General features: G+C 42.8%; 1 protein-coding gene across 1 annotated transcript in view; it reads left to right on the forward strand.

Annotated features, from left to right (window-relative positions):
* The window catches only part of LOC126474459 (uncharacterized), a 310,463-nt gene that overhangs the window by 259,472 nt on the left and 27,422 nt on the right, over nt 1-23,569 (forward strand). Inside the window, exon 4 of the mRNA XM_050101932.1 lies at nt 10,853-10,899. Within this exon, the coding sequence (XP_049957889.1) occupies nt 10,853-10,899 (47 nt within the window). The remainder of the gene's footprint in view (nt 1-10,852; nt 10,900-23,569) is intronic.

The following is a 23,569-nucleotide window of genomic DNA, read 5'->3' on the forward strand; positions in this document are numbered from 1 at the left end:
CCTGGAATCGAACCCGGGAACCCGGGTGCGGGAAGCGAGAACGCTACCGCACGACCACGAGCTGCGGACGGCCGAGCGGTTCTAGGCGCTACAGTCTGGAACCGCGCGACCGCTACGGTCGCAGGTTCGAATCCTGCCTCGGGCGTGGATGTGTGTGATGCCCTCAGGTTAGTTAGGTTTAAGTGGTTCTAAGTTCTAGGGGACTGATGACCTCAGCAGTTAAATCCCATAGTGCTCAGAGCCATTTGAACCATTTTATCAACACGAGGCGCGAGCAGTACTGGCGAGTAACTGCCGCCGCACGGCCGACGTCCAGCACTTGGTAAACAGGAGCCAACTTCTCAAAAAAATGGTTCAAATGGCCCTGAGTACTATGGGACCTAACATCTGAGGTCATCAGCCTCCTAGAACTTTGAACTACTTAAACCTAACTAACCAAGGACATCAAAAATGGCTCTCAGCACTATGGGACTCAACTGCTGTGGTCATAAGTCCCCTAGAACTTAGAACTACTTAAACCTAACTAACCTAAGGACATCACACACATCCATGCCCGAGGCAGGATTCGAACCTGCGACCGCAGCGGTCGTGCGGTTCCAGACTGTAGCGCCTTTAACCGCTCGGCCACTCCGGCCGGCCAAGGACATCACACACATCCATGCCCGAGGCAGGATTCGAACCTGCGACCGTAGCAGCAGTGCGGTTCTGGACTGAAGCGCCGAGAACCGCTCGGTTACCGTGGTTGGCGCCAACGTCTCATTCGCCGGTGACCACCAATCAGGGCACATAATACAAGAGCTAAGAGACAACAGAGTTTAGGCTCTAACTCCACAGCAGTAACCTATTAAAATAGAGCTCCCTCTCCGTCTTTTTTATGTGACCAATGAAATAAACTATCGTTTTAAAATTATGACGTAATGACATACGCAGTGAACAGTAATAACAAAATATAAAGGTCACTGCATAGGTAGAACGCACCGGTAGACACACAAGAAGGACTCTGCAACCGTGGCCGAAACGTTGGTTTTCTCCAGCAGTAATTTTACATGATATGATGCGGTATCATACCAAGAAGACTTTTATGTCGCAGTCTGTTTAAGACATGATACCTCAGTAGAGGTTAGCGAGTATTCTGTTACAGTAGCGTAAATATAGCCTTATTTCCTTGATTTATTACATTTGCTGGATGAGAGAGAGTCCCAGGCTTCGGCACCATATACAATAAAAGCTTATGATAAGATCTGGTCTCAATCTATGAAGGTACACCAATAGCAGCCTGCTACAACAAGATTTTACACAACCTTCGGACACAAAGATAATAACATATGTGCTCGGGAGATACGTCACTACCAATCAGCCTATAAATTACAGACATTATAGAAACAATTTCCATAAAAACTCTCTTAGCTGACGACATGGCCCATCACACATTTTTGAAGAAACATGCAAGATTATTCAATGGAATATAAAGACACTTAAAAAGATGCAAGGGGGCAAAGATCAGTAAAGTTACAATAGAGCCGCGGAGCGAAAACATTGTCAGCACTCTTCGCACGCAGAGGGAGAAGGGGAAAGGGAGGGAGAGAGAGATAGAGAGAGAGAGAGAGAGAGAGAGAGAGAGACCATTTATCAGAACCCAGCTAGAGATCTGTGGACTAAAAATCGAATAAAATATCTGGGAGTATAGTTAAATAAATGACGACGTTCATACCTCATGTCACGAGAAAGAAACGAAGTACTCGTAAAATAATAACACCACCATTAATGTGGACCGAAACTCGAGTGAAAATACTACCTATACACTACTGTAGGGAAGCACGACATGGGGAGCAACTTCCGGATTACGAAACAAAATTTTTCATGATGCTTAAGAGTCTCAAGGTGGACAATCACTACAGATAATCACACAGTATTAAATGAAAAATACTTGGAAGACAACATGAAAGAGAAAGCGAGGAGACTATTCAACAAATTAGATTCCATGCGACAACCCACAAAGACAAGTACAATGGAAACACAGAGGTAGCATGAATATGAAGTTCCTAGAATCATAATTCCCAGCTACGCAGAAAATCAATAAATAACCGTGATCGCGAAAGAAAACGCTATTGAATATGTTAATGTACATTCGTGTATCATGTTACACTGATCTCTGTTGATAATCAGTGACAAACCTCTGCACCACACGATGATCTTTGTATGTTTTTGTGCTTCTCCTAACAATTTTCTATGTCAATTCCCAGTACACAAATTCTTTCTCTGCAATTGGCCTCGTAAAGCTACCTATGTTTTCTGTCATGACCCTTACATTGTGAATAGTGGCGGTCCTGTCACGCCGGCCGGTGTGGCCGTGCGGTTAAAGGCGCTTCAGTCTGGAACCGCGTGACCGCTACGGTCGCAGGTTCGAATCCTGCCTCGGGCATGGATGTGTGTGATGTCCTTAGGTTAGTTAGGTTTAAGTAGTTCTAAGTTCTAGGGGACTGATGACCACAGCAGTTAAGTCCCATAGTGCTCAGAGCCATTTGAACCATTTTGTCCTGTCACGCAATCTTGAGCTACGCCTGACGTTACTTCCACTGCTAAAGAAACCTGTCCATTAAGAACCACGTACTACGTTGTGTTTGCTCTAAAGTCTTCATTCGAGTCGCTTACCTGTTAAGAAGTTCCGTAAGAACGTGTTTTGTTTGGGAGAAGACGGTGGAGAACGGTACAGAAGGGTTTCTTGAAGATAAGAAACACGGCAACCAGTACTAATCTACCTACTGCTTTCTCAGTTTAAAACTCGAAAAGAGGAAGATACGTTCATTACGATCTTCGCTCGCGGGAAACGTGTCGATTCCTACATTGGAGTCGTTGGGTCTCCAGAAAAGTCATCAAATGAAAGTACAAAATATGTTCCATAATTTTACAATGAACTGACATCATTAAGAAAAGTCTTTAGTTCTGCGCAACTCCCCTGCAACCTTACTTCTACAATGGAACAGCCTGTGCTTTCTTGCAGTAACTGGTCGCTCTTCATTGTTCTAAAAATTTATGAACAACCGTTGCTAGAAGAGGGACAAATTCCTCCGCATATTTAGTGGTCTTACCTCTATTGAGTGACTTGAGCTGATTTTTGGTTCTGCACTTCTTTATTTCTAAACTTGCTATTTTAGCATGACTTTAGCTGATTTTTGGTTCTGCGCTTTTTTATTTCTAAAATTGCCATTTTAGCGTGATCAGTGAATCGATTTCGGAAGACAGAAATCAGTATTTTAATATTCGTTTTACTATCTTGCGGTTTGATGCCAACATGATCGACGAGTATCTGAACTTTAATTCATTGAACGGGTCTCGCAGGAGTGCTCTTGGATGATTTTTGTTTGTGTCGTCTTCTATTAGTCGAAAATGTTCCTTTTCGTTTGTATCTGCCTTGTAGCTCTCGGTACTTTAGTAAGTGTCTGGTGTTGTTACGGAACCGTGGTGGCTCCTTGCTACCCCTCACCATATCCCACATGTTAAACGTGTCTAGCACATCTGCTGCAAAATGTCAGAATTTATGGCTGAAACCCTCCACTCCTCCTTCCTATACCTGGCTGTGTGCTTCATACTGCTCAGGTACTTTATAACAATTTTTTTGTCCCACTTGTTGTCCATAGATTAATTTCACTTTCAGTGCCAGTAACCAGTGATGCTGCAATAGTGGTCGCTGATTTCTCTGTCTGCGGTCGCTGAAACGAGAAGTTTGGGTATGTCTTGTTACCCGAAAATCCACTAAGTTTCCATAGTGCTCCATTTATTTTTGTTTCGAAAAGTAGGTACAATTAGGACAATGTAGCAATATTTTTGTTCTTGCCTCCTGTTCTGACTCGTCTTCCAGTCTATACATGGCAGTATGAGGTCTCTGCCTACCACCGAGACACGCCCAGAAACTACGCACTATATTTTCCATTTAGATACGGTGAAAAGTCATAATACCATTGAGAATTATATGGAACAGTGAGGGATTCTGTAGCAAAAGATTTTTAATGTCGTCGTGTTCTGTGCCGAAACATTGTACAAGGTATGTTCTGGGTTGAACATCTGTAACAAGTTAGTGCTTTGCGTCGTATTCGGTGTCGTACATCTCCACAGGAAGATCATTGCCCGCGAAACATTACTGCTTCTAGTCCCGATGGGCCGCACAGTTCTAACGTATCATAAATGTAGTTTTCTTGCCACTTCTTTACTCACAGGAGAGTTAAATTATTCTCCTTCATTCCCAGTTAGTTAATAGTTATGTAAACCTGTTAGCTTCAGTGACTCACAAAATGGTCAGTTTTTATGCATTTATTGGATAGTTTTTCGCCGACAGTGCATTGTGGTTGGGAACGGCATAATGGCAGCAGGTCGACCGGTTCATAATGTTCAGACAGGGAATCGATTCGAGGGACTGGACTCGTAGAAAGTTGCGTGGGAAGACGTTGGCGTGGCACGCTTTGGTGCAGGCGGTAGTCGAAAGACTGACCCGTGACCCTGCGCTAACCACGTTCACACGGGACAGTCTGTAATGCTGGGGCGCCACCTGCATTCTTCACATCTTTTATGTTACATTCTAGCGTATAGTATGCTGATAATATCCGATTACATTAATGACTGCTGTCATGTTAAGACAGAAACGAAGTTATAAAGGCAACATACATTTTCCTTCGCCAGTCGAAATGCACTACTGAATCAAGACCCTCCAGACTTTTCCAAACATTATTCCCTAAAACTCTCTAATATCATACAGTTAGCTGCAGTTGGTTCGTCAACTTTGTTTTTCTTATCTCTTGCAATCCGTTCGGCTGTCTGCATGATCTGTTGAAACATTTTCATTACAGTCTACAGTAAGTCTTCCTCTCCAGTTTGACATTATGATCGCTTTTCTTGCTCTCACTCATAGCAAATTCTACATTCGTCTCTTGATTTGCTGGCAGCACAAGTGTTTTTTAATGGTTTTCACATTTAAAGTTCATATCTCACAACGATTAGTCAAAACTGGTTATGCAAATTGTTATATTTCTGTTTCATGTGTGTTGGAAACTTAGTTTCAGAAATTACGTTCTGTTTACTTTAAGCTATCCAGAAAAAAGATTTATTCTTCTCGTTATTTCTTAAAAAAAAAAAAACCGATTCAGTAACTTCCTTCCTCATTTTTCTGTTTCTATGTTGGTTTTTCGTTGTATTAGTATTGTAACTGGTTTTCAGAGCTACATTCTAATTTATTCTGTTCAGATATTCTTTTAGTGACTGAATAATGACAGTGTGGTCATCAACACGAAGGTGATTGAGGCATGCGCAATTAACACATATACCTTACTTTTAGTTTAAAGATTTGAAACTTTTTTCTTGAGACGACTTCTCTGTCAATTCTGCGTTTCCCAATGTCAAGGTGACATTTAGTGAAAGCTGTAACATTGACTTATGTATTCTTCAGTTTCATACAGTCGATGCCTTGTAAGCACAGGCGTACAAATGACTGATTATGTCATATTCACATCTGAAATCAGCTTTCCCCGTTTTAATACGAGGAGGTAGATTCTGGTGTTGCATCACGAAGGCTGTACGCATACATTCCTTGTCAGAAATGTATATAATTGAGGTTTCTAGGGCACACAGTCTGTTTGGTACAGTGCCATATTCCGAAAGCTTTTCTTGTATGTTAATACATTTTTGTGAACCTAACTTTATCGCCAAAAGGAAATTGCTGTCTTCGGAAATCGGTATATATAGAATATAATGTAAAGGGTGATATAAACATCATGTCCCATAGGACAAATACTGTGAAGCAGAACTACATCGACAAATATTCAGAGGTGGTAATATGAACCAAAACAAGATTTCCAGTAAACTACATAACCTTAAGAGCTCTGAGCACGTATTCAGTGGATGTGTTTCACAGTAACCAAGGTGAACAAGCGCTCACAGCTCGTACGGCAGCGTTTTGGAGCCCTTGTTTATTAGATATTTTTTTCTTGTTTTGATCCATCTCTGAAAGTTTGCCAGTGGAGTTCTGGTTCTCTCTATTTGTCCTATGGGACGCGACTTTTGAATCCCCCCCGTATAGCATGGATCAGCATGACGGGAAATTACGCGTGAGTCAACGAATCGCCCGGCCAATGAACAGGAACTATGGAATCCGATAAAGGAAACCCCCACTGGAGGAGGGAGAAAAGTGGAGCCCGCATTGTCGGCGGCTGTGTCAGACAGGGGCAGCTGATGACGATATGCTGGCGTGACTCAGCTCAATTTGCATTCCCCGCTAATCCCTCGCTTCCGGCCCCGCCTAATCCTGCTGAATGGGAGACCGTCTCTCCACCCCGATCCAGGCCTGTCGCGTCCACGTTCCAGTAACCTAGGTCACGGTTTCCGTCCGTGCATGCGGCACACGACTGCTCTTGGTGTGACTGAGCTCGTGTTAAAACAAACGCCGTGTCACGGATTGCGCAGCCTCTCCCGCCGGAGGTTCGAGTCCTCGCTCGGGCATGGGTGTGTGTGTTGTTCTTAGCGTAAGTTAGCTCAAGGTAGTTTAAGTAGTGTGTAAGTCTAAGGACCGATGACCTCAGCAGTTTGGTCCCTTAGGTATTTACACACATTTGAACATTTGAACAAGCTGTAAGACCGGTGGACGAAGCCTACTGTCTCTGTTTGAGCAGAACGGGTAATTGACTCTGTGAGTTTGGAAGGAGTCATCCCGACATTTGGCTTCATCGATTTCGTGAAATCACAGAATATCTAAATCAGAATGGTCGAACGGGAAGTTGAACCACTGTCCTCCAGTTTCTAATCACTCCACTCTCTCGCTCTGTGTGATTTATGTTGAATGAGTTTTTCATATTAAGGCACAAGGCTTTAGAAAGTTTGAATAAATGGTGGGTGTTAGTGTTCCTTTATTATTCAGAATTGTATGTATTGTATTGCGTAGTCTACCTGCATTCTCTAATGCTGCTATCGTTTATCCTCTCGCTCTTTGCATGCGTTGCACAGATTACTCACCGCCTTCGCCCGAGCATTATAGCCAAGGACAGTGGGGAGACAGCCGTGTCCAAGTAAGTCTTCTAGAATTTCCACTGTGTATTGGAGCAAGACCCATAGTGGATTCTTCCAGGTTACATACACACTTTTTTACGCCGTAATTGTTCAAAAGTAACATTTCTTAAATGCGTTCTGGCAACCAGTCACATTTGCAGTCTCTCACTTGCAGTTCGTCATTCGCAGTTAACCCCTCCTCTTTACTTCTAGAAGCAAGACAGTTGCACGGAACAAGATCTAGGATGCAGAAATGTCATCGAAGAACTGACGGGTGCTCAGGACTTTTAAGTGGATTGCAATTTTAGTAGACTGAATTTTCTCAAGTTGATCAGTACAAATATTTGACTGACATGCAAACACATTGTTTTTTTTTGAAAGTATGAAATATCTGTTTTTGTTGTTGGACACATGGTTTTGAGCGTCCATGCTTTATTTGATCCGAGCGTTTTTTCATGTGTGTTTCAGCGACTGTTCTTCAGCGATCGTCTCACAAGAAGAAAAGAGCTATTATTCTCTCGTTCTCTTCTTGACAGATCATAATCCTCTGTATGAGACGGAAGATACCTCATTGTAAAAGACCGGCTTTTTCATTGATGTCATGTTGGCGAACCGTAGTGGAAAAGACACACAAGTAACAATGCTTTCTACAGAGACAGTATCGAATTTTTTAAGCATATTTATGTACTCGAGACATTGCTGTCGCGAGATGTGTCAGCCAGAGAGAACAACGCTTTGTCAGCTTTCATATTACTTTGCAGAATAACGCTAATTGCATATGCAGGCATGATCCTTTTCTTCTGAAAACTCATTATTGGTCTACGTAACGGCCAGTGTGCGTAATTCAAGACCGTCCGAGGAATTGTTGAGTCTCCTCGGCTGACAGACACTGATCTTGACGAATTTACGAACTGTGTCAATAAGTTCTTCACTGGTCTATGAAGAAGAACGACCTGAACGCTAAACTTCGACCCACTTAAGGTAATAAAAGAATAGGGAACGTTCTTTTCTTTGATCACTTACCCAGTTCAAATCCTGGAGCACAACTGTAATACAGAATCGTTCACCACTGCTCTTTCTTTTATTACTGCTCTTAAAGGCATCTTATAAACAGCCACATAACTGTCAGGAGCAGCTGTATATCAGCCTCAGGGCGTTTGGGGACAGGGTAAAAACATAACACAACGATTTCGATTAGAATTTGAGGTTTCAAGGCCCGCTCAGAAGTTCGAAGTAGTTTAGTGTTCAATAACTGACATGACACTTCCATCAACCGTGGACAGCAAGCAGCACAGTTTAACTGTTGTGATTGTCACGAATAGTCTGGAACGAGCGGTCGGTCCGGTTGGAAATATGTGCTCTCCTCTGTTCGGTTGCCATAGTCACAATAATTGCCTTATAGAATGGTGCTCGCATAAATATTCAGGAAAAGTTAGAAAACGTGAATTGGTCTAGGTACCACCACAGTGAGGATATATCTAGCATGCCGCGCTACCATGACCTGGCGCTCCCGTGAGTTTTTTGTGTAAGTAAAAGTGTCGAGTTACACCATGCTTCGAATTCGAACAAGTGTTCTTTGCAACAGGTCGATAACACAATCTTAGGCAGGACTGAGGCAATCAAGCCACAACAGTGCCTATTGTGCTGGAATCAGTGTCTGGGTTGATGACTTTTACGGCAAAGTCATTATAGCGACACCATCTGTTATCCGGTTAAGAAGTTAGAGGGTGCACGAAAATTTAAGAAACAACACAAAAACCGAAATTTACGTTTCTCCAGCGTTTGCACAGTTGTCCATTTTCGTCTTTCGTTATGTAGTCGTTTGTTTCAAAGCACCTGTCACTCCTTTTCAGCAGTACTATAGAGCCTTTTTTGCAGAACTGGTAAGTGTTTAATGTGAGTTCTCCCTTTTCATTCACGATGTATCGGGGAGGGGCGTCATGGTACGTGACATCGGGTAAGTTGGACTTCATTAGATATTTTTTCCTTGAAATAGATGGCGTATTTCTTCCAACATACACTTTCAAATCATTTCTTCGGCAACCCCATGAGGTCGTTTTCTATTAGCTCAACTTTATAATGATCCACAGAGTTGATGATTTTAGTGTTTGACATGCGTTCGCTTTTCTAGACGAGATTGCTGTTTCCTAGTGTACTAACGATAACCCGAAGCTTGTGAAATTCTTTCCATTCAGGAATAAAACTATCATATTACGTTTTGTATCCCCATGCACTGTTCCTCCCCTGTGTGAACTGTGAATCATTACTAGTGTAGATAATAGCAGTTACGTTTGCACCTATGTTTTCTTTGTTGACATTCCGTCCGGTCATTTTTAGAATCTACTGATTTCCAAGATCCTGTTTTGTTGCATTATCATTATTCCAATACTTTCTCTGTTGTTGTCCTTTCATAGTTACATTCTTTTGTTTTCTTTTCTCTTAGGATATATACCAGACCAACACCTTGGAGAGAGAATACAATACGAATTCTCCCAGGGCAACATCGCCTTACCTATAAGCCCAGTTGGTGGTTAGATAGGCTTTTTGGTAACACGTCCAGAATATCTTAGATCCATTACAACAGGCAGACGAGTTGTTGATCATATCAATATGTGTTTTCGTAATAATGTTGTTTACATAGTGAGTTCTTTCGAACATTCCTGCGTCTGAGAGCAAAACGACAAGAGAAATGGGTAAGCAACAGTTTATAGAACACTTAAAGATAATTAATCATCCACGGTTCCTGGGATGTCCTTGATGAGGGTTTTATTTCCTTTGGACTCAATGGAGCATTTTGCATCATATCCGTTCCATTAATTTAGGCACGTGTATTTGATGACTTCGTAACATCAGCGTTAATCTGTTGAGGGAAGACGGAATTGGGGAGAAAGTATTAAAATATTCAAGAGCCTCGATTCTCCCACGTTCGGTTCCAAACTCAATAAATGTGCAGAGGTTTGTGTTGTGCATGGGAAGAAATGGTGTCTGGCACTGCAAACCACGCTGATTACGTGCAAGATGTTTCATGCTTCTTGCAAATTTTTAGCAATGCAGAAATGGGACACACATTGCGTTACTCTGTTGACAAGAGAGGCGAGAGTGGTCATTAGAGCCCTCATACAGATGTGCGTACCAGAAACGAGGTTGTTTACCGCATACCACTCCTCGTTCTAATTTACTCAATAAGAAGCCAACCATTTAAAAAAGCAGGAATTCAACAAGCTCTCGCTGTTTGCGATTTAATTTTCTCATTAATTACATTGTTAGTGACAATTAGGTATGGTCAGAAATTAGCGTTGGAATTCTCTTACTCTCGAAGAGACTTCTTTGGAAACCAGAGGGGGGGGGGGGGGGAAGATTAAACGACGATTACTAGACCTAATATATTAAAAGCAGAACAGATTGCATGTGGAAGTAGAACCAAAATATCGAAATGAAGGGCATAACAATCCTCGACGCGTTTAGAAAATTATGAAAATTTACAATTTTAGTTTTGATAAAGCTTATTGCTCGTGTTTCTGTTGGACTTCCGCAGATTGTTCTGTGGGCCAGTGTTGCGAAAGTCAGAAAAAAATGTCAACTAAAACTGGACGAGATATTGCTGTAAATTTTGCGCAAGGTCTCAGAGCAGAATATGGAAAATTCTTGTATGTATTCTATTGCATATTAGTAAGCTGTTCCTCAAATTTTCATTATGTTTCTAGTGAGGAACTACTCTTAGAGTCTATGTATTCATTATATCGTATATTCTTTCGTATTACTGCGTGTACCCTCTTTTACATATATATATATATATATATATGTATTGCTGTTTTTATTTCAGGATTCAGTGTCGATGACTCCATCCATCAGTGTCGCATATTTTGCAAGGTATGTACGAAATGCGCTATTACCCAAATAGATGTAATGGAATAAGGACTTCATTGTCAAACAATTGTACCTTGCTGAATGTGCTGTTACAGACATTCGTTGCACACTTATATATATATATATATATATATGTGTGTGTGTGTGTGTGTTGTAATAGCAGTGTGCGAAATATTTTCAAATACGTCTAATTTAGACATGTATGTCCAAGTGATTTGGTTTCGGTTAACAGTTTGTTAATTGTGATGACGTAGTTACAGTTGAGGCTTGCAGTTGCTGGCAAATGATTATCTAAATGAAAAAAATCGTGTTCTACGCCTTTGATAACAGCCGTATTGTCACATTTTTGAGCATTCGCATAGAATTACTTTGTGATAAAAGAGAAAACATACAACAGGATACCTAAAGAGACTTTTAATTCAGTTCCCCTTTAATAACAGTTCAGCGTTTTTATACGGTATTACGTCATTTACTATGGAATTTTAATTCTTGTGGGGCCATTGATCGTCCGAGCTATCCTTGGTGACCAACAGCTCGTACTCAAAACGAATCTTCCTTTTTTTTCGGGTGTCAGTCATCGTGTCGGTGGCTCCATCCGCCACGCAAGCCAGGTTCAGAAAATCACCAAATTGGAAGGTCTGATCCTTTAGAGAGGAGCACCTGTAGTCATCCGGCTGCACTAATGAAACCACCGATCGATGGCTTTAGGAAACCACACGGTGGTGTTATGGCTGAAGTCTCAATACCGTGTGGCGCCTGGACGAAAGTTGTCGAGCCGAGATTACCACAGATACTAAAGCAGTTCTCTCCTCATGGTCTTCATAGGACACTACTCTTGTCGGCGAGAATAATTATTTCAATGCCGATGATACCTACGTCACCTCTATAGTACTTCTTTGTTGTCAGCGTGTGCCCATTGTGCAAATGCTTGGGATTGGGTAGTCTACAAGCAGGTTTGATTTACACCCGCTTATAGTTTGAGAGATACGTGGGTATTGCGTGGGATGTGTGTTCCCTAGGATCGTTGTTCCAGTGTGCAGACGGCAACAATTGAAAGGATCTACAGAAGAAAACCCCGAGAGCATCATTTTGTATTATAGTGTGTTATATGTTTGTTAAATTCAGTGAGGAGAAAACAAATACAATAAGGTAAAAAAAAATGTAGTAGACACTACTTTCTAGCGGAATAAATGGAAGTACTTGTTACCAGTATGTGGAGCTCTCAAAAACATAATAGATGACATGGTCGCAATCATTGCTAAGTTGATGGCTTAGCACTTTCTTCAGCCAATCCCTTCAATTGTCCAGGTACGAGAAATTGTTTGAAATAAATATATAGTACAGTATTTTGCGGTGACTTAGCGTTCTAGTATTGTTTGCTGCTCCACTTAGTCCCATGTGACGATGTTAGAACATGGGACATATTTTCGGTCTTCACTGGCGCTTTCACAAATGTCTTTATAGGCGCAGCAATTTGTCAGAGAATGTACGAATATTCACACATTACGGTACACCATCACTGAATCTTAGATATTACTAGTATTGACACTCTGCACTCTTCTTCGGCGAGATTTGACGTGTCCTGGCGGTGTTATTGCAGATAGCGCTTCCGTCGTTCCCGAAAGGTTGAAAGCGCGTAATACGAAACAAAGTGGTACAGAGCGTGCTATAAGTCAGCCCTTGGGTATATATGAGGATATATCAGAAAGTAACTCGCTAATTTGGTTTTTTTTTGTTAATCTACAGCGTGGGCTCAGTACGGAATTCTTTATTTCGACACAGTTCTTCGTTCTTCGACATAACGATCAAATATTCAGTCATCTTTCGTTTAGTGATTTCCCTGTTCTTTAACACTTCGCTTGCTTTTTTTCCGGCACCGGTACTGGAAATTCCCACAGGCCCGAAATATTTCATCATTTTAGCAATAATGCATGAAAGCAAACTGAACGTGGCTTATTTGAGCAGTGAACATTTGCTGTCAGAAGAGCAGAGGAAAAAGCATTTCTTAATTCATTGACAAATTGCCTGGTGTTGTGCACGCCCCATGTAAACGCTACCAGACCTGGTAACAACCTAAAACGCTCTGGTGGTATAGTAAATGAGAGCTGAATTTTCTTGTTAGTGGAACCTTCGTTTGACTCGGTTGACAGCTTCTAGTCGGATTTCGTGGACTAGCAGGGAGCAAAGTTAAACTTGCATATTAGTTTACAGTTATTATATCGTCAGATATGTGTAAGGGAAAAATTACCCCTGTCCCTCCTACCTGAAATAGGAAATACGAAAGTTGTTTGTCTATGTAGGCGGAAATGTAGTGAGGGCATATGTTATTTATGTAGACGTGAAGCTGTTGAACTTAACTCATTTTGAAACTATTTTCTCCTAAATGACTGATCGCAGTGCTTGTTTAGTGCAGCGTTGTAGCCATGGTTACAGTGTCTGACATCGTTAAGAATGATCTCATCAAGAATTGAGAATGCCTTCTGGGCTACATCTGCCAAAGAAATTGATGTTACTTTACTTGTTTTCTCAGTGCAACCAATTATCAATTTTATGTCTTGGCTAATCGGCAGTCATGGTGGCTGGACTCACAAAGAATCGTTTTGCACCAAAGGAAAACAAAACGTATAATCAGGCATGGCATTGCTTATGGATTTTCAGTACAGAGTTACATTCGACAGTGACCTGCACTGATGCTTATTCATACTTACATGGGCAGGGAAGCAAGCGCTTATACCGATGGGGCGCTATGGTGACGTGCGTTCGGAAACTTCAGCCTCTGAAGCTCGTTCGCAGAAAGTGATATAAATGCCCGCATGGCTGCACGCTAATTGCGCTTGCTGTGTTTTATATCCGCGCCGGAAGCGATAAACCTCTGTTCTAATGTTGTAGAAACAGATCACTAAACATAATGGTGTTAACATAAATGTACCTAATCACTATGTTCCTCGGACGTGTTTCAACTATGCAGCAAATGGTTACTGGATACCTCCATAAAATGTGGCTGTGTGGTGAGACGGAACGGATGTGGCATCATTAAAGTATACCATGTCACAAAATAATGGACACACAAATTAAACATCAACAAGGGAAAAAAGATTAAATTTATTGTTGTAAAAGCAAGTTCAAAGCATCTATCCGGTGACGTGATATGCGTTGTGTGTTATATATCTTTTAGAATCCTAGCAGAGCTCTTACTACATGACACAAGGTACGAATATGAAATCAGCCTGAGAATATGATGAAACCATCTCTGCACACATTGTAAGCTCCTTAATTATTAGTTTCATAGTTTCTCATAAAGATTCGAAAGCTATGTAACTGGACTGATAAGAAAGTACTCAAGTGTTAAAAACAAATCGAGAAATTTCTGACAGCGCCACGTGGCGTTGTACACACTTACCATAAGAAGATTTGTCTACTGTGGTCCTCGCGCGGTGGTGCAGACCCTTAAATACTGTTTTAACTGTGAAAATCACAGACGGCAACACATCGATACTGATGCAGGGAAATTGACCGGGAACGTCTTGAATAAAATGTTTTATGACTGGTTGAAACGTACAGAGCATAGTGGCGCATTGTTTAGGGACTGGACTCCGGAGGGGCGGATGCAACTCCCACTCGGGCCAGCTCTAAACTGCTTAAAGTGAGGGTCGCTCTTACTTATTTAAAAAAAGTACACAACAGATATTCTTTCCCGTCCTACTCCATTCCAAGTTTGTGCTCCATTAGAAATGACCATTTGATCGACAGGACGTTGAACACATTCTCGTCTCGCACTGGCTTTTGGAACAAAGTAGAATGTACTGATTATGCGAACCGTCAGTCAGCCCATCAGTCAACAAACATAAACAAGAAACTATAACGAGCAAGGGTGACAGGTACTGCCACAAAAATCGATGAATGTATATGTAATTGATATCGGACAAATTTGAGATTAGCAAAGATACGATAGTGTAAACGCTGTTATTGACACAGATTAAGTGAACGGAAGATATGTTCCCAATTTGACACACGCAAATTGATTGACCAGTAGAAGAGCTCGGATGGAAACTGCTGATTTTTGTCGATACTTGTGCACGAGATTTTCTGTAAAACTTCACAGCGAATGAGACAGTGCTACCAGCTGCCTCTGGACGCAAAGCAACAATCAGTACAACGATACTCACCACACGTCCCAATACGAGTCACTTCCGTAACTCCGTGATCAGCACCACGATCACCTTTCAATAATGTAGTGACATAATGCTGTGAGGACGCGGAAATGTCGCATACGCGTGTGAGACAGCGTTATCAGCACCTGACAGGGTCTGAAAGGAACATTGTGGGTCTGTATTTGGTCAGCTGGTCGGATCGCATAGTTTGCAGATTGGTGGAGCATTCGGATGTGTCAGTGACCCGATGTTGGACTTCATGGGGGAGTGAGGCTAGGCATACTAGTCACCAAGATTCCGGTCGACCACGTCTGTCCACACTGGAGGATAGCCGGATCGTGCACAGAGCTTATCGTAACGCTTTCACATCTGTGTCTGCCATCGGAGAACAAGTAATGGACTGCCTACAACATTATCACCCCTCACCACTGATCTGAAACAAGGAGCAGCCGGACTAGGGGATTTCTCGTCCCATGCTTAGGCTGCCGTTAATACCGCAACGGAAACCGCTGCATTCACCGTGAAACATGGACTGGTGATGAACGGCGTCACATTGTGCTCACCGATGAATCGCGGTTGACCATCATCGGCGACTGCTAGGCAACCTGCAGAAAGGTCCGATGCTTTTAATGTTTTGGGGACGCACAGCTGTGTTACTCCTGCCGTCATCGTGCGGGGAGCCATTGGGTATGATGTGCGAAGTCTGATGGCACAACGGTAGGTGACTGCCACTCTGCGTCCTCATGTGTTACCTCTCATGTGCCAATACCCTCATGTGTTACCTCTCATGTGCCAATATCGTGGTGCCATTTTTCAACAGGTCAATGCTCGTCCAAACGTAGCATCTGTCAATATGAAGTGTCTGCGTGATGATGCATTCCTGTGGCCAGCGAGATCCCCAAATAAGCACCGACTGAACATGGATCGTCCCTGATTGGACGTCATCTCGTTCGCAGTGCCAGTATCCAGGTTATGTAGAACAAATTACAACAGTCGTGGGCCACCTCGCGTAGAGAGGTTACAACGGTTTTATGACACCCATCCCAACCGAATCAGTACACGTGTATAAGCCAGACGGTGTGTAACGTCCTACTGATAAGTGAGCTCACACTGCCAAGTTCTTTGTAAATTTGACTGCCTATTGTAGTTACTGAAACATCACATACCCTCTCGACCTGTTAAGTCTCATCTCGTTTACTTATCTTCTGGGTGCTTCACTCTTTTTGTCAGTCACTGTAGTAATGAAAAGTAAAGTTGTATTCCATAAAGTCATGCTGATTATATCGATCTTACCTGTATTCGCGTAACTACTCTGGGACGTCTATGACGGTCCGTGCATGTGGCGTGCGCAGGTTTCTTTCACCGCATACTGCTGCTTCCACCGCTAGGTCAGCTATTTATGGATGCCGTGTTTGCCTTAACCTTACCTCACCTATTCTTTTTGGTAGCTCGTCCATTTAATTTTTGAAGTCTTGGTATCACCCCATTTAAAATTCTTACAGTTTCTTCTTCTCCGGATATCCGAATGTTCGCCGTTGTCTTGCACAAAATGCTCCGATACGGATGTGCACTTTCAGAAACATTTTTTCGACGTCCATATCAATAAATAAATTCATTTGTCTGAAAAAGCTTTCTTTGCCTATGTCAATCTACTTCTGATATCTGCCTTATTATCTACATGTCTTGTAATCGTGCTTCCTAGGAAGAAGAATACTTTCTCTTTTTTCCATTATCTTGGCGTTCTCAATTTTGATGTTAAGCAATTCATTATTTTCCTTTTTACTACTCTTCATCTCCATCTTCGCTCTGTTTATTCTTAATCCACACTTGGGACGAAGTTTGCAGTCAATTTCTTTCAACAGGTTTTTGAATCTTCTTTACATCAGATCGGAAGGTTGTGGTGTCTTCGAACATCATCGTTGACATTTATTACCCTTGATCTTTAATTTCTCCTAAGAAATTTTCTTTCACGTCCTTCACAGCTTCTGCGATGTACAACTTGAACAAGTGTGCGCCGTACATCCTTCTTAACACAAACTTGTCTTGTTTGACCATCCACCTTCGTTACTCTCACTATAGATTTTAGGTGTTGTAGATATTCTAAGGGTTATGAAAATCTTATTCCACCTTACATAGGCGCAGGCTCTCTCTTAAGTCCACATACGCTAACAAGGTATCCTGATTTTTCCTCAGCCTGTCTTCCATTACCAACTGCAATGTCAGAATTGCTCGTCTGGCACTTGATGTGTTTTTCATATGCATGACTTGTCAGACTAATTACACCACAGATGCAAATTTTCCCGCATATGCCTTCTTTAACAATGTGATGACAATGCTTTCCTGAAGATCTGTTGGAAATTCACTCGTTTGATAGATTTTTGACACCAACTCAAATACCCTTCTAGTTGCTACACCGCCCGCAGGTGTCAGTAACTTCGGATGTGTATCATCGAATGTTATTGGCTAATGTGAGCTCATGTAATTCTATGCTACGTAAACTGTGACCACCTAACAGGATTCTGTGTTTTCCACATCAAATTCCTACTCCTCTTCTGTAATACCCTGTCAGTCGAGAAACTTTAGAAATTGGACTAATAAAGAAATAGAGAAAAGCTAAGATGGTGGTTTTAATGCTTCAGGTTTTTTACACGGAATTGCCCCATTCAAGTACAACACACAGGTGTTCATATCACCATGTGAAACTGTCATAAAAATGGTTCTTTGGGATGTTGTTCAACTAGTGCGTCACGTTGGCTTGGATGTTGGTTATGGCGTCTCAAAGCGGTAACTTACCACGTAAAATTTTGCTGTTTGTCGTTTTATGGTAGGTTCGCACTGATAACAGCAAGTCCAATCACCCTTTATCATGTTTTCCAGAAAATAACTGTCCGCGTTTTGCGTGTTAATCAGGTTTCGGCAGAAGTCCATGCATCATTTTTATTCGGGAGCCAATGTGTGCGGGACATTCTTTGCGTAGACTTCATTCTTGCTCAAAACATTCCGGATAATGTCTCGAACATCGGATCTAGGGATTGTGTTCCATTGCGATTTGTTACAACATTGACACACTACAGCCACACGTCTACAAGCTGTCGGAGTAGTTACGGCGCAGACGTCGCATATACACTAGGACTAAAAGTAGTCTCGGAACTTCTTGGACGGACGGTGTACCTCGGAACAGTTCGTTGTGCGCTCCTGCCAGCTGTCTGTCTTCGATTATGGATTAATAGGGGTTTTTCATGTGCGGCTCGTAGCTAAACACGTTTTGCATTATGCGTTTAATGTTGGATTACACCGTGTCAGTTGTACCGGCAATCATATCTTTCTCAGTGTCTTGATATATTTCTCTCGTCCTTCCTGATTTACCCTACTTGCACTCTGTTAACTTCATTCCTAAGCAATCTATACTGCAGTGTTCTCCGTCGTTTGTAAGCTGGGTTGTGGTGTACTGTCCTTTATAATATTTCACTCTCTTGCACTGAACTATTCTTGACGCTTTTACGTACAGCATTGTTCAGTGACCCAGACAATTGCCTTTCATCGTGCAGTTCTTGCTCTGTATCGTCTTGAATTTCATCCTATTTCCTTATTATTCGCGACAAGTGTGTTACGGATCAGAGGTACCAATAGAGGTACGTACGTGGAATGTCGGAGTAACTCATGAGGAGAGACAAGTCTTCTTCTTCTACTTTTTTTCTCTTTCGCACCTTCCCGTTGGAACGGGGTCCACTTTTTACCAACTCGTCGCGGCAAGAAGCCGAGCAATATAAAAATCTGTACGCGCACATTTCGTAATCTGTTGACGCACGGCCGGCCCGAGTGGCCGAGCGGTTCTAGGCGCTACAGTCTGGAACCGCGCGACCGCTACGGTCGCAGGTTCGAATCCTGCCTCGGGCATGGATGTGTATGATGTCCTTAGTTTATTTAGGTTTAAGTAGTTCTAAGTTCTAGGGGACTGATGACCTCAGAATTTAAGTCCCATAGCGCTCAGAGTCATTTTGTTGACACGCACAATGTCGCAGAAGTCTTGTAACACGGGGTATGGTTATAGGGCACGACAGGTTCGATAATTAGTTCAGCTTCTTTTATTTCACAGGAGTTACAAATACCCCCGTTAATGTTCTCGATGCGGAAAAATCAGGGAAGATCTCGCTCTTATAGGCTGGCCTAACAAATCAGCTGATAGAGACCGCTGAGTTATAGAGCGTACTTTACAAACCAATCATTAGCCACCTTGAACCTCATTTGCAGCTCAAGCGTAGAGGTTAGTGACACGACGATCCACGGAAAGGCCACACGACCTTGTTTTTATAGCTGTGATACCTCTCAATACCCATTGAACAAAACAACGAACGTGCTATTTCGTTTAGCTAGGTGAAAACAGTGTGCTCTTTGATGCAGTAAAATGTTTTCTGTGTTGATGAATCTGGAATTTGATGTGTTAGTTACGTGTGTGGACGTAGTGGATGCATGGGGTGGGAAAGGTCTTGACTAAAATTGCACAGCAGCCTGACAAAGGTCCTTTCCATAAAACAAGAACCCAGGCGTTGAGATTAAAAAGATTAGCGCTAGATAGAAAACGATGGGGGGTAGCATCGCAGCATCGAACCAGTCTTAAGACTCACGAGTTGTAAAAAATGTGGCTCGCTTAGATTTAGATGATTAAATGTATAAGATATTACACGTTAACAGTCGTTAGTGTCCGTTTCCACTGACACACAAGCGGAAGTACCAACTGGGATCATTTACGTCGCCTTACCTGTGGCTGGTCAGAGGGCGACTGAATTCTATCAAGTGTGCGTAGTTGCGTATAAATTGGTGTTTTTTTTTTGGATGCTGTAATTTACAGAAGATTGCCAATCACCATGCAACATTGTTCTTTGTTTTGAGATATTATAATCGAAGCTGCATTGTCTTCGATGTCGAGCTACTGGAGGATATCTTGCGACCAGCAGACTCCTCTGTGACTGTGTTTCTTCCTGTCTTTGCTTTTGTTGTAAGCTGCATGAAGCTGTACTTACTGCTTCAGAAAATGTAGCATAGAAAAGCTGCTTTGATACGCTGGCGAGGATTAAGAGTTTTTTTTTACTAACGTCGTCCTTGGCCACGCTATATAGTCATGGGACTAATATTTGGCGGTACATACGCATTTAAAACGCCTTCAGTCTGGTCATGGTCGAGAAATTGAGCGTCAGGTTTCTGCTTCAAGTAGTAATGAGAACACACAGCACTTAACAGTTAGGAGTGATTTTAATCGGTTGTAGGTAACACTGGTGTCTGCACAAGCATTCAGTAGTTCCAAACAACAATTGAACCACATAGGGAAGACGGAGTGTGGTCCCGAGTGAAACTACACTGCGGTGACAGAAGTCATGGGATACCTCCTAATATTGTGTCAGACCACCTTTTGCCCGTCGTAGTGCAGCAAGCAGCTCGACATGGCATGGACTCCACAAGTCGCTGAAACTCCCCTACAGAAATATTGAGCCACTCTGCCTCTTTAGCCGTCCGTAACTGCGGAAACGTTGTGGTGCAAGGTTTAATGCACCAACTGACCTCGATTATGAACTCGGGACCTCTTCTTTTCGCAGCTAGGTGTTCTACCATCTGAGACGAGGTACTGGCAGAAGTAAAGTTGTGAGGACGGGGCGTGAGTCGTGCTTGGGTAGCTCAGATAGTAGAGCACGCGACCTGCGTGGTAGCCAGCGTCGCAGACTTCACGGGGTTTGAGGTGAAGAATGTGCTACCGGATAAGACTCTGAAACACTGTATTTTATAAGCGGGCAGAAGATAAAGCTCTTTTTCTTGACAAAACACTAGATCTTGTTTATTTGCTGGATCCCTAAAAGACAGGTGTAACCGCTGAGATCAGCGCTTCCTGTGGCTGTAATTCCAGCCTGCCATCTGGGATAACTAGAACACAAATTGGACGTATATTTAGACTTGGGCATCTGGGCTGCTTAATGCCAAGTGCGTCTGACGACTGCCCACGTAGCAATGCAGCGAGCACCACAGCCCTGGCCGACGCAGCACAACATAGCACAGTAGAGCGCAGGCGTGCCGCGGGCGCCGGCAGTGTGAATGAGCGGCCAGGTAGAGAGGATTCCAGAGCCGGGGGTGCCGGCTGAAGCAGGGGGCAAGGTCGCTCGCCTGCCTGCCGGCCGAGCCATTCACTGCGGCCAAACCTGTTGCTCGCCGCGCCGCGCCGCGCAGCCGCTGCCTACCTGTCCGCCTGCCAGCATTCACGCTTGTTAGCGGCGCCAGCGCCCACGCCACCAATTTCCTCGGCGGCGCCGCGCTCTGATCGCGCCGCTGCCTTTCCTGACCCTACCGCCCGCTGCTGCCGCCGTCGCTGCCTGCTTGGCTTGCTCCCGCCCTAGCGTCGGTTGCCTTGGCTGTGTCTCGCCACGCTATGCTCTTTCGTCCCGTTCTTTGCTGAAATTCGTCCACTACACTGTTCATCTCGAATCTTTTCACCAGTTTTGTCTTTATTTTCGCTAATCACACACGTGTGTGTCTGCCTTCTTACACAGTTGTTGTTGCAGTCGATTTCATTTCGGAGCCCGGCGTATTAGTCGATCACAATATTATTGCACCTGGGAGTGAGGGCGATTCGGTCCGTTTATCGTGGGTCAGCGAGCAATCGGGATGATAGTGTGTGCATAACTGGCCTGAAAATATTGACAGTGCAATGAGTTTTGTCGCTACTGGACTTATTTACTGTAACGTCACCACCTGTATCCGATGAAGGCCAAGTGCAATAATGTCATAGTTGAGTAGTACCAGATGGGCCGTCCAGAGTCTATACACTAATGTAAACAAGGAAAATAACATCGTATTTCCTGAACAGTTAATCGGGAGAGTTACATAACGAGTGCAGGTTCAGTTATAAGACACTCAGCAGACAGGCCAAACAATTAATTAGAAGATTTGCGAAGTCGACGCTAGACATTTCTATAGGAAATCGACGCGAGACATTTCTATAGCAGTATAACAAACTAGGAAAATATGAAATCTGTTCGCCAATAATAATAATAATAATAATAATAATAATAATACAACAGGAGCTCGATAAGAGGATGGACTCTCTACAATCTTGTTCAACAGCAACTGAAGAAACTAACACTAGAATGGCGTAAGAAATTAAAACTTCGCAACTTGTTTAAACATTTAAGGATTGAGATTAAGAATGAATTCGGATGATACAGCCACAGTGGTAGAAGATTTTTAACGCAGTAACAGAAAATGAGTTGTGTGTTGATAGAACCAGTAGAATAAATTGTCTTGCAAATATCTGTTAAAAAAAGGAAGTAATATCAAATATAAGCGACAATGCAGGCTATTTAAATACCGGTTACGGAACAATAAAACCTCTGAATAAGTTGAAGTGCCCGCACAATAGCCGGCCGGAGTGGCCGTGCGGTTCTGGGCGCTAGTCTGGAACCGAGCGACCGCTACGGTCGCAGGTTCGAATCCTGCCTCGGGTGTGGATGTATGTGATGTCCTTAGGTTAGTTAGGTTTAAGTAGTTCTAAGTTCTAGGGGACTGATGACCTCAGCAGTTAAGTCCCATAGTGCTCAGAGCCATTTGAACCATTTTTTTAGAACTGAAGGAAATTGAGACACGACCGGAACAGGCCAAAAGCTGACATATCATCAGACCTGCTGTAGTGACGTCACGAGTAACTGGGGTCTAATGGCAGATGAACACCATTGTGACAGACGCAGTGCATTGATGAAACACATCTGACTTGAACGAAAAAAGGGACTTACAATGCGTTTATCGTGGCCCTTGAAAGACTGGCAACGAAATAAACAAAATAATAATAGCAATAATAATGATAATAAGTAGGTTCCCCACATTAATCCCGGATATGCTCCACAAGAATCAGATACTAAGTCCCAGTTGACAGTCCATGCGGTGAGAAATTCGTCCAGCAGAGTAGTTCATTTCAGACAATCGTTACGACGAGAATAATTTCGCAAAGTGAAGTTGGATTCATTTGTGAAGAGCACATTTCCCCCTGACTACGATCTGTGTTTGATCAGCTCCAAAGTGTAAGACTATCTTGCGAAATAGCGTTCAGATGACGTCTTCGTGGCATTGCGTTGTCAGTTTACTAAGAGAAATGTTCAAACACCGCTGAGACATGATGAGTTTCTTTATCTTCGAGTCGTTTCCCATTCGAAGAATGTAGTACGCCTTTCCTGTACAGTAATCACAATTTAGGTTTGTGGCGAAGTCCACACAGTCAGTGACAGCGATAACAAATTTCCACCCATATTACCGTTCTAATGTCTTCGTTTACTTAACTGTTGGGCGTTCGTGTATTACGTGCCAATGCTACATATCGGTTGCGTTTCTGTTGCCCTCTGTTCCCTGTCCGGCGTCTGATGAGTCTCTTCAGTGATTACCGCAGCTGCGTTGCATGCTTGTAATTTGATACCTCACTGCTTCCAAAAACCTAGAGTACTCTGGAAAAAATGCAGCAGCATTTCAGGATTTCATCTCGTAATAAGAAC

The sequence above is a fragment of the Schistocerca serialis genome, chromosome 4 (genome assembly GCF_023864345.2).
Source record: "Schistocerca serialis cubense isolate TAMUIC-IGC-003099 chromosome 4, iqSchSeri2.2, whole genome shotgun sequence".
Taxonomy (NCBI): Eukaryota; Metazoa; Arthropoda; class Insecta; order Orthoptera; family Acrididae; genus Schistocerca; species Schistocerca serialis.